The sequence below is a fragment of the Buteo buteo genome, chromosome 25 (genome assembly GCF_964188355.1).
Source record: "Buteo buteo chromosome 25, bButBut1.hap1.1, whole genome shotgun sequence".
NCBI classification, from domain to species: Eukaryota; Metazoa; Chordata; class Aves; order Accipitriformes; family Accipitridae; genus Buteo; species Buteo buteo.
In genome coordinates, this window is record NC_134195.1 from 3,258,804 (window position 1) to 3,270,781 (window position 11,978).

At 42.2% G+C, this 11,978-nt stretch overlaps 1 protein-coding gene across 1 annotated transcript in view; it reads right to left on the minus strand.

Annotated features, from left to right (window-relative positions):
- RASA3 (RAS p21 protein activator 3) overlaps positions 1-11,978 on the minus strand; it is a 134,906-nt gene extending 122,928 nt beyond the window's left edge. Inside the window, exon 1 of the mRNA XM_075057213.1 lies at positions 11,691-11,978. Within this exon, the coding sequence (XP_074913314.1) occupies positions 11,691-11,745 (55 nt within the window). The 5' untranslated portion in view covers positions 11,746-11,978. The remainder of the gene's footprint in view (positions 1-11,690) is intronic.

An 11,978-nucleotide genomic window follows, 5' to 3' on the forward strand; every position in this document is an offset into this window, starting at 1 on the left:
AGAATCACCCAAGGGCTGCTGGCTGACAGTGTGCAGCAAAATTAGCTACATGGAACAATTTACAAACACAGGGTAAGACTAATATTTACAGAAGTAAGAGTGGTGTTGGTCAGCTCCTACCTTACGTTTGGGGCAAGAAGTGCTAAGAGCACAAATGCAGTTCTTCAGATATCTTAACAACCTGACATTTAAATACCATGCAACATCAGCCACGATCCCAAACATCAAATATCTACGCTACAAAATGCGACTCCAAATTTCCAAAGAGGAACAGATCAGAGAACGTTTGCAGAAATAGCTGATGGGTCCCTTCTGCTTACCTACTGGGGACTATTTTACACAAAAGTCAGAACTTAACCGTTATTTTCATGCAGGCAAAACACAACTCCTCCTGATATCAGCAAGTGAACCAGGTTAGAGTTAATGTCCCAGTACTGCAGGTAAACATGGTCTGAAGGAGGTCTCTAGCACCAGACTTGGTCTAGGCTACCAAGAATTTGCCTAGATCAAGACAGGGACCTTACTGACAGTTAGTGCAGGGCACAAAACTTACAGGAGCACAGGTCCTCTCTGACCTGAGCAGAGCAGGAACAGGTTTTCTAGGACCTTTACTGCCTCCCTGAAACAGAGCACAACACAGCCTTAAAGTAACAATAATCACCTGAGAGCAAAGTAACTTTGGTTTTACCCAATTCTCAGCCACACTGAGCAGCACTGTTACTTTTATAGAACTGCATAGGACCCGAGAACCTTAAAAAAAAGTGTGCTATCTTACACTGCACCCACGTGATCTGCTGAAAGACAGATTTCCAACAACTGCTGGAGTTTCACAGTTCTGCCGCTATTTTTGCATACCTTGTGGGAAACAAGTAGCATTTCCCCTGGTTTCCCTATAAAACATGGAATAAATATAATGTGCAACTACCCATATGTACAATCCTTTTAATGTAATCAAGTTTGTTAGGGACATCTGAAAAAAAAAAGTCAGAAGAAGATAAGCAACTGGAGTCAGCAGACCTGAAAAACTGATCTGTAGAGGAGTGACAGGTCTCACAGTGCTAGCGTTCCTTGCTTCTCTCTGCTAAATTACATTCAAAGAGGCAGCTAAAAATGAGATGAATATTTCCCCAATATTAAGTTCCCCATGAGAGCAAATGCTGCCATTTAAGAGATATTCCACAGTTCAAAAATGGAAGGGAAAACAGCTAGTGCATTCCTAAAGAGAAGAAACAATGCTTATAATGCAAGCCTCATCTTAATAGCAGGTGTTTTGTGAAGAAGCTTCTGAGCATGTATTGTACCACTACAGATCTTTCATGACTACAGAGAGCATGTAGAGAGCAAAGCTATGATCTCAGAAACAGCACTCACCATTGGCAAATGACAACAGAAGGGCCAACCAGTGGACTACGAAGACCGTCCATTTGTTCTGGAAAACTTGGGCCAGCCACTCAGATACACAAGTATTCATAAAAGCACCATTTTTTCAGATGTTTTGTTCTTAGAACAAAACACAGTCTTGGGGAAAAAAAAAAGCGCAATTCCATTAGACCATTGCATCCCCTCTCTTAGTATTAGGGATCTGCAACAATGCCATCCCAACCAGTAAATCTAACTTAAACATTGCTGATTTGGAAGGGGTGAATTGTTTTTGTTTTAGACACACACAACTCTCACATTGTGTCATACTGTTAGAGCTCAATTTTCCAAGGTTGTGTTCACATGTTCTGTAGCAGTCACCAGCTTTTCAAACCAGAATCTAAAAGCAACTGTAGGATGTCACACCCTGTGTCTCCTGCAAAATAGATCTAATTTTCCATTACAAACTGGTGATTGTTCCTGGGCAGGGGGAAGAGGAAGAGAGAGAAGGAGACTAAGAAAGGGAGCTTTTATACTATCTACCAGATTTTTTTTTTTTACTTTTACCACCCTCCTTCATACAATTCTACAAGCTGAATGACCGCCAGAAAAAAAAAAAAAAAAAATCAACAAAACTATTTTTCATTGAAGTATCAAAACAAAACAACTGAGAAGTTTCATGATACAGTTCAATTACACTGTTAAACACAAGGAACATATAGCCACCTTTAAGAACTCAGTAAATGCTTTAAAACACACATCTTAGAAGAAGATACCAAGAGAAACAGCTTTCAGAATGCCACACTGTAGTACTGAATGGAACAGGAAATGAGGAACAAAGAAAGGAATTTCATAGATTCCAGATGTACTCTAACACCAGCTGGGAAATACAAGCAAGAATCAACTAAAGCCTTGTAAAAGGCTACCACTAACTGTTTTCTTCTAGAGTTCTTGAACAAAAGTAAGTAGCTGTAAACAATTTGTAAATAGAAGTATTTTTAGAAGAAATTGGAAACAGTAGTAAAAATAAACTTCTTCCCCCCTCTCCTAGTTTTAAGGAGTTTAAAACCCAGCCATCAGTGCATCTGGTTTTTGGAGTTGCTTTTTTAAGTAAAAGAACTCTGTATAAGCAGCTATAACAGAAGCACAATTGTAAATAAAGTATTTCAAGTTGTCAGTTTTTCAATACTTGGAATATTAAAGCTGAATGAAACTTGAAAGCAAGGAAAACCAAAACAGTAAAGTTGATTTATACTAAATGCCTTCTATGTAACTGGAATAGAATGGGAATTTAAATTTGTAAATTGCTAAAAAATGAGTTACCAGTCACTCAAAAATGTTGTTCCTACAGCTATAAATTAAGAAGTTAAACACTCTAGGTCAAAAACCCTGGAGACAGAACTCCTTCACAAGTTCAAATAGCCTTCTGCTCCGTATGGAACCCAATGTCTCCAACATTTTTTGTTCCTTTTCTGAAACACAAACTCAGTCCTTTCAACACAAACTTCTTTTAAATGGATTTTGAAACCTCTGAGTAAGAAGTACAGTGAAAAAAAGACAAATCTATTTCCTCCTAAGGTCACTGTAAAAGATGAAAAGAAAGCTTAAGCATGCATCTTATGGAACACTGACCTGCATCCATGGAAAATTCCCCCTCCTCCCATTATTGCAGAAATAGGTGTTCTTCCCAACTTCAAGGCTTTTCATGAATTTGTTGCACATGGCAGAATTAAGATGCTTAATCTCATATTCGTCCACCTACTACCAGCTTATAAAAGTAAAGTACATTATTATTTATGCAAATTAAACACTGCATCAAAATGCTACCTGTTCAAACCTACCAGTCATTCGTAAGTGAAACACTCTTCCCTTTTACCATCACATCATACTAATCCATTTTGGTTAATGGCAACGCAGCCACACAGTTACACACCCCAGCAGGTGTTGAGCTAATGAAGGGATCTTTGTTTTGCCCCAGTGCTCCCTGAGACGTAATAACAAGCAAATGCACGAGTCTAGTCAGGTAGAAAAATGGTAAGACTTCTGAGGTCTGGAATGAAAACTGAAGAGCAGAACTCTTAATGCACCTCAGAAGTCAGGCAAGTCACACCAGGCTGTAAGTCTTCAATATTTGTGTTCTCTCCTCAACAGAACTCAAAAAAACAGATACAAGATACACTACACTTTTTTTCCCTTTCAGACAGAAAAGGGGGGGGTGGGGGGTGGACTCAAAGCCCTCAGACTTTCCACTGAATCTTTCAAGTTTTTTCATGGACCATTGCCAACTGTAAAATTTCGAGAAATGAAAATAGGAAAAAAAAAATTTCCAGTTCTTCATAATTTTGAAGCTTCAACATCCCATTTTGCAAAACTTTCACCCAGAAAAGTCTTCTGTAAGAGGAAAACAACATGTGAAGTTTCAGGGAAGTTGCTTTCCCTTGGTAGAGGTTAGGATAGGAGAGGAAGGAAGTTAGATTTGTTTTGTTTTTCTTCCAAAACAAAGCTGTTAGTTGGATCCTAAATTCAGTCACCAGTCCACTATGCTGAAGAAATCAAACAGGCACTGCTAAAGAACAGATACTTCATAACGTTTAATAAATACTGCTACAATCAGAAGGTAAGAGGGCTATTCAAAATGTGCAAGTACATGATCAGCTTTTCAGTTTAATAAAATACGTGTTATTAACTCCAAGCATATCTCAGGATTCTCCTTGATTTAACCACAAGATAGATGAACCTCTGGTACTAGAAGGTTTAAAAACACAACACTAAGACATACTAGCGCATGTTTTAGCCATTAATATATGCCTTAAGTGACTTGCTCCCCAGACGCATTAGTAGTCCACCGACACAGACAAACATATTGGCTGAACATTTGTTGGTCTGAAATCTTTGTAAGTAATCTAAATGTCTGATATTTACATCTTTTACAGTATTCAGCAAAGACTACAATCCTCCGTCTTTATTCTAGGCTTCTTGCTCTCACATGGGGAAACTAAGATTTATTCTTCAAACACACCAGTTTGCAGAGGTTTTTTTTTCACAAGTAAATTGTCACAAATTGAGAGGTATTAAGTACCCCTTAACAAAACCAAGTGGATTTTGCCTCATCCTTTCCCCCACCCCTTCCAAGAGAAAAATTGCTACGAGCTACACAAAGACTTAATTCGGCTCTCACAGATGCGTAACTATTGGCTTCAACAGAATTATTCACAAATTACACCCCTGTAATGGAGAACAGTCAGTCCTTCATCAGTCAGAGAGTAAGGAAGGATAGAGGAAATACCTGAAGACCTATTTGCAGTCTACAGTGTTTACCTGCTCTAAGAATTTTAACCTGATGTATGCTATCAAAGGTATTTTAGAACGTTTTTTTTTTTTAAATTGTATTTTCTAATGTTGCTGTAGGCAACACCCTTCAGTGTTTGCATGAGGTGGTCTTCCTTAAATGGGAGTATCAGTGCAATAAATGGCTTCGTATGACAACAGTGTTCGACAGCATATTGGCTTAAGTAGAAATCTTGCTGTGATGCAAAGAAAGGGATGGGGGGGGGGGTCTGTTTAAGCATAAACATGGTAATCAACATTAGGTGCCTCAGCTTTAGAAGACGAGTGTGCAATGGAGAAGCGGGGCAATGTGTGTATTATCAATTAATACCAACTAAAACACCTAAACTTTCCTAAGCAGCTAAGGGTCCTGAACTGAGTACAAGATGCAAGTAGTTCTCAGGTGGAAGGTCAGAGATACAGATACATCAGTTTGTCAGATTATCCTCTTGGTGGTCTTGCTGGAGTTTTCACATTTGTTCTCCAGAGCAGCTGACCAAGCCAGTGCCTATCAGAGGCTAACAAATACAGCATCATCAAGAAAACACGCACTAATGAAGGGGAGCGGACTGAAGAGCATAGAAATATTCAAGCAGTCTCATGATGCTGCCAGTATACACACACGAAAGTAGGGGATGCACCTGCTGTGCCCTCCATCTGATTTCTCAGACACGCACACTCCCAGTCAAGCTCCTGATACTTGTCCAGAGACAGCTCTGACATTCACTTGAGTGCACAGATTCAGCTCACTAAAATGGAAGAAAGCAAAACCCAACAAGAAAAATAAGTTGTGTTCTTTGGGCCTGCTTTGCAAATTGAACTGGATTTTTTTTTTGTCAGCTGAGGAGCATCAGTCAACAGCAGGTGTGTTTGAGGTAGGGGGTGCTAGAAGTGTTTCCTAGCTGGGAGCAAGATGAGTAGGGAAGGAAAAAAGCAAGACCTACCTTTTCAGCAGCAACAAGCTGCTAACATGGGTTAGCATATCATGATGCCATGCCTTGGACTGCATTTACAAGAACAGAATTACAAAGCAACATGGGAAACATGGAGGAGAACAGCATCAGGCAGAACAGAGATATAAGAACACAGGAAGAGAAGCTAATATTGGTATCTACCTGACCCAGTAATTTCAGAAACAGAAGTTTGCTTTCAACCACTAATACTACAATAAAAAAATCAGATTAAAAAATTTCACAAAACACACCACTCTGAAGAGTTATTCAATGCAATGAAAAGTATTCAAAAGCATTTTCTGGGAAACTGCAAAGCTAAGATATCCAACGCTTACATAATGTCCTCATGTAAGAGCATTTGGTACTGTGACCAGCAGATAATCACCCCAATGAGAAGACAAGAAAACACTATTAGTTCTCATGAGAGAGATTAGAGAACACTTTTTTTCAAATGTACTAATTCCAAAAGAGGACAAAAAAACCCTAGAAAGTTTGCTTCCTGACATCAGAGGCTCTGAGCAGATCAGTTTAATGGTTTCACTCCTATGAATTTACCTCTACACACTCTAAAAGCCAAGTCACATTGGCTTCCACTGTCACATAGGAATCATTTTCTACTTAAAAGAAAGTTAAGTTATGGATAATTTGATGTCAGGCTGGCAGCCCCAAACACAAGCATCTTCCATTTCTTCAAAACTAAGTTCACTGGAGCATTTTCCACTGCTACCTTCATTTCCTCCTCTCACTTGCAGAAACTATGCTTCGGTCTCCATTTTTTGCTCCAGCCACGGCTGCTCCTTACAGTCCACGAACAGTCACAGCACTCCTCTAGAAATAGCACTGGTCCCAGATCTTTTCCACTCAGCACACTGAACACAAGCTGGTCAGAACACAACCAACATCAAATTTAGCAGAGTTTGAAATATTGAACCAGCGGTGAAAAATCTGCATAATCTATTCTGCACCCTCCACAGCCTGTCAGACTCAGGCCTTAAATAGCATTGCAGTCAATCAATAACAACAGAAGTTGCCACTATTTTACCTACGCAACATCAGTTTAAGCTGTATTTGTTAACTTTTCAGTGTGCCGAAATGATCTTGAGAAGTCTTGAATATATTCAGGGTAAGACACAAATAACTTTTCTTCCTTTCTTTACTTGTTCGTTCACTAACTTTGAAGCAGGAGAAAAGTCATTGTTATCTTTATAAGAAACATTTTACAGTTCCTAAATAATAGTTTTCTATTATACGTATCTACATATAGATACGTACCTGGGAAAAATTCTCTCGTTCTAAAAATATCTATTCAACAACCTTATGCCCCATTTAAATGGGGATAAATCCTTTTACAGTATTATGCAGTGAGCATATTTAGTCGTACTTACTTCTACAAGTAACCACTTAAGACAAGGCACTAAATCCCAACCGATGACATTACAAGGGACATCTTCTCTAGGCAAAATGGATTTCCCTGATCAACCTTAGAGTTATTAGACTTAAGGGAGGCCTTAAGTTTGTCAGAGACAAGACAGTTCCTCCTTAACCTTACTGAAAAGCAGAGGCATCTCTCAAACATTTATTCCCTATCAAGTTTAATGGCAGAAGGGCGGTAAATACCTTTTCTTGGCAATCGACCTGCTGGAACACTAGTATACTAGCACTTAAGCAAATACTCTGCCCAACTTCACCCAAGACTCTCAGTTTCCCAAAGAAAAGTTCAATTGCTTTCACAATATCTTAAACTACGTAGTTCTGCATGAATTAGTAAAGAAGACACAGCAAAATTAAGAGTCAGAGAGACAGCACAGTCTACAGACCCACAACCCTCATCTAGTCAACTGGGCCGTCACAACATAAATGAGGTTTTTGAGTTCTCAGAAAATGGTGGGTTTACCCTTTGAACAGTGTAAGCTGCGAGTGGAGCACCAACCCACATCAGGTAGCAGCCAACCTTTATCACAAAAATTTCACAGCTTCGTGCTTCTGACCACACTTAACACTAAGGAGAGACTATGCCGCCAGAAGTCCCACGTTTTAGACTATGACCTCAACAGCCATAACCAGAAAAGGTCCATCCCTGGCCCTTTCTGAAGATGATAAAACAGCTTTAGAAGTTTAAGAACATCTTAAATTGCAACAAGCCCTCACATGTACAAGTGGACCATTATGATCTCTGAGGTCAACAGAGCAACGAGCAAAGGGTCCTCGTCACTTTATTATGGCCCCTGGTAGCCTCTTGATGTGCAGTATCCTCCTGTCCCAATTACGATTCCAAAACTATAGGACAGTTTAACCTCTATAACAAGCTCTGCTACGGCTAGAAAAATACCATTTTAGAGCAGAGCCTAACACTCCTAGATACAAGAGTACTTGATTTCAGGGACAAGGCAAGCTTGTTACTTTACAGTGACAATTCGCAAATGAGCCATTTCTTTAGGTTTTTCAAATATAAATAATTCCACAAAGTAAAATCTGGCAGAAAGTTTTCCGTGAACCGATATATAGCCTTCCACAGCAGAAATGTTGAATATGAGCTTTTATTTTTTCCAACTTAAAGTTTAACAGTTGATGCCATTTAAGGAGGAAAAAAAGTAGCAATTAAGTGCAGTATATTTATTAAATATTATTAACAGTACAACACAAGTCATGTTGTCAAGCAGAAGGACTCTCTTTGTAGTTTTTCCAGCCAATCATCAGCCATAGAGCCTTATGTTGTTTCCTTTCAGGTTTTGAAACACTGAGTCATGGAAATATCAGCACTGCACACTTCCTCAAAGTGGCAATCTTATAGGAAGTGTTTGTTTAGTCTTACATGACACATTGTTTTGTTTATGTATAAGGGATTCCGGTAAAAACAATTTTCAATTGAGGAAAAAAAGACAAGAGGACAACAGTTTCAGCTATGGGAAGCCAAAATAAATCAATTTCAAATAGACATTTGAACAGTGCATTCATTAGCGCGGCTACTACTTTTTTTCTTTTTACTGTACATTACTTCCTTGCAACAGACAGGAGCAGAAGTAGCCAGGCCATTGAGTTCTTTCAATTCAACAAACCACAAAACAAACCAGAAACTGGACAAGAGGTAGCACAGTAACAATTTCTCTTAACACTGCTACCCACAATGACAGAGTTCACATCATTGCTCCAGAACTTCAGTATCTCAATGAGACATTTTTTGGAAGCGGCACATTATTGGCAGTGCAACAGAATGAGGGAAACACTGGTTCCCAGGAAGCTCAAGGGTTCACGTTTTCAATAGATGAAACAGATGGCTCAAGCCAAATCCAAACATGACTAGAAACACCACCACTCAGAATGGGGAAGCAAGCATTCAGGAGATCTGGGATATAATTACCCGTCTAGCTAAATACAGCTGATTCTATGCAACGCATCAGTCTCAAAAGGACAAAGTTACACCAGCAGTAGAAAATGCCTTCATTTACCTGCAGCTTCTTGGAGATACAGGACAAGACCCAGCCACAGCAACACATTCCATTAGGGCATTCAAACATCTCTACGCTACAGATGTTTTGCACGGCCTGAGGCCTCCAAACTGCATCAGCCTCTCTATTAAGAAAGGCACGCCACCGTGGGTGCCCCACCCTGATCTCACAGTGTGTTTGCACCGATTCTTCAAAGCATCAGTCCTACATTTCATCAGATTTATACCAAGGCTTACTTGTATATCAGTGCCCCCATTCATGATTTGCCAGCAAAGGTGCTACAGAGAAGGAAACAACTTATCAGATCAAGCACAAAATATCTGAAAGTCAGAGACCCGTCAGAGCTTGGCCATGAAACAAGTTCCCAAAGAACACAACAGAACCACTTCTAGAGCATGATAAATCAAAGCAAATCCAGATGTGAAATTACTTATCCCTTCGTCCTCAAATAACTTAACCCATGAAAAGATTCAAAGCCTCCTGTCACTAGAGACGAGAGAAACCTACAAGATACTAGTGAATGGGAACCACTGAAAGACAAATTTACTCTTGGGAACAGCTGACAAAAGTAGCGTCCCTCCAATGTTCACCATCTACTTTCAAATCCATTCACAGGATTTTTTGCAGGGAGTCTACAAGCCTCCGTATACAGTTTCTTCAGGATTAGGATTGCTTTACAAGGCCTGTTAGATTAGAAATACTCCCTCAACCCATCAGATCAAACCAGCCACTTCTATTTTTCTGACAAATTTCACAAAAGATAGTCGGCTACAGAAAGGTATTTAACTTTCAAAAACAAATCCCAGAAACTCATACTCCTGCCAGGAAAGCTGATGAATATGCCTTCAGGTACTTTCTAGTGAAGAGAAGAGCTCGCTTTTGTGCATACCTATTACCGCCCTCTGCTGTATTACAGCAGAAAACCTGGGCGCAGCTGTGCTCCAGAAAGTGCCTGGCATTATTCTTGCAGTTCATTGAGTAAAAAGACCTTCTGCTTAGAAGGCAGAAGTGAAGCGCCCGTGTACCGGTGATGCACGTAGCTTTTCCTACTTACTATCCACGCTAAAAGGCAGCGGGAATCCTTACTGCAAGCTCTGATGAGGACTCTGATAACTGAAGTCAGCAGTAGGATTAACTTTAGTCCCCGATTTAATGAGATTAATCTCAAGTCTTTTGCTGCTGTTATTATCTTTGATCTCTTCTACCACTCAAAGAAATTCCCACACTCTAGTAGCATCAATCATTTAGGTATGACAACATCACTGTTCTCCTCTCAAAAAAAAAACCCAAACCACCCAAGAGTCATCATCCTATATGTGACATGTGTTCCTACTCCTTTCACTAAAAATCACCAGACAGGAACAACCTGCAATAGCATCACTTGCATAGCATCTGAATTTCTCCCTTGTGAAAAGACTTCTTTTTTTTTTTTTCCCCCTCCTCTTTGAAAAGAGCCAGAAAACAAGTCTCTGACCATACTTCATAGACTTTCTGCATCTGTTTTCTGGATGTATAAAAGAACACAGAATCAACACATAACTTTATGCCATAAAATTCTACTTCTTAAAACCTGTTATCGCTAAACTACCTGCTAACAATTAATAAAGAAACGACCCTAGCAACGGTCTCTTTGAAATGCTAACGCCACTATCCAATAACGAGATTTCCAACGCAAACTCAAGCTGCAGTTTTAACCGACGCGCCAACTGCCGGTTGCAAATTTGCTTTTACACGCACGGAGATGCAAGCGCAGGTTTTTCAACAGCGTGAATAGGCAGCTACAAGCCCGACTCCCTCCGTACCCACCACTGCGAGCCCGGCGCTAAACTTTTCCACTTCCCCCCCGCTCCCAGCCACCCTGCCCCGTCTAAGCGAGGCGAACGGCTCCCTCTGCGTACGGGTCCGATTCTGTCACGGAAACGAGGGATTTCCCTCCCAGCCGGCACACTCAGAACTCTACCCAGGGAGAGTTTAATCTGCACGCTGACATCTGTCGCTTACTTTCTAATAATGTGGTTTGGAACTCGATCAACAGCCAGGAGAGTGAAATCTCCAAAGGCGAGCCGCTGGAAGCCGCGGAGCAGCAGCCTCAGCCCGTCCCGCTCGCTGAGGCACCGGCTCCTTTCCCCGCAGCCGCTTTTTTTTTTTTTTTTTTTTTTTTTGGCCGGTTTCGCACCAGCTTTGCCAGGGACACACCGTACTGAGACCCGCTGACCGCCTTCAAACTTTTAGCGCGTAGCGTAGCAACGAAAAGGAGGGGAGAACAAGCAGAAAAAAAAAAAAAAAAAAATCGCGAAATCCCCCTAATACCCTCCGCCGCCCGGACTCCCGCCGGCGCCGCTCGCCAGCCGGGCGCGCACCCCCGCTGCCGCCGGCCGGCCTGTCACCGCCGCACCCGGCCGCCTCGCAGGCACCGGCCGGCCGCCCCTCACGGCACCGCTCCCCGCCGGCCCGACGCGGAGCCCCGCGGGCACCGCCCGCCCCTCCGCGACCCCCCGCCAACCTCTCCCCCGGCAAAGAAGCGGACGGTGCCGGGTTCCCTTCGCCGCACCGGCGCTCCCCGCACCAGCCGGGGGCTTCCCGCCGTCAAGTCAACCGCCCTCACCGATTTTAATCCTGACGCTCTGGAAGACCCGCAGCCCCTCTTCCTCCACCGCCATGGTGGTGGTTGGTGGTGCCGCCGCCGCCGCGCCTGGCGCTCAGCGGTGTTCGAGCCCCGCCGCCGCGGAGACACACGGGCCGAGCCGGGGACGAGGAGGAAGAGGAGGAAGAAGAAGAGGAGGGGGAGGCAGGCGAGCTGCTCCGCCGCGACGGGAAGGAGAAGGAGCGGACGGCTCGGACCGCGCCGCCACCGGGCTGCAGCCTGCAGGCGACCGAGCGAGCGGAGCGCAAC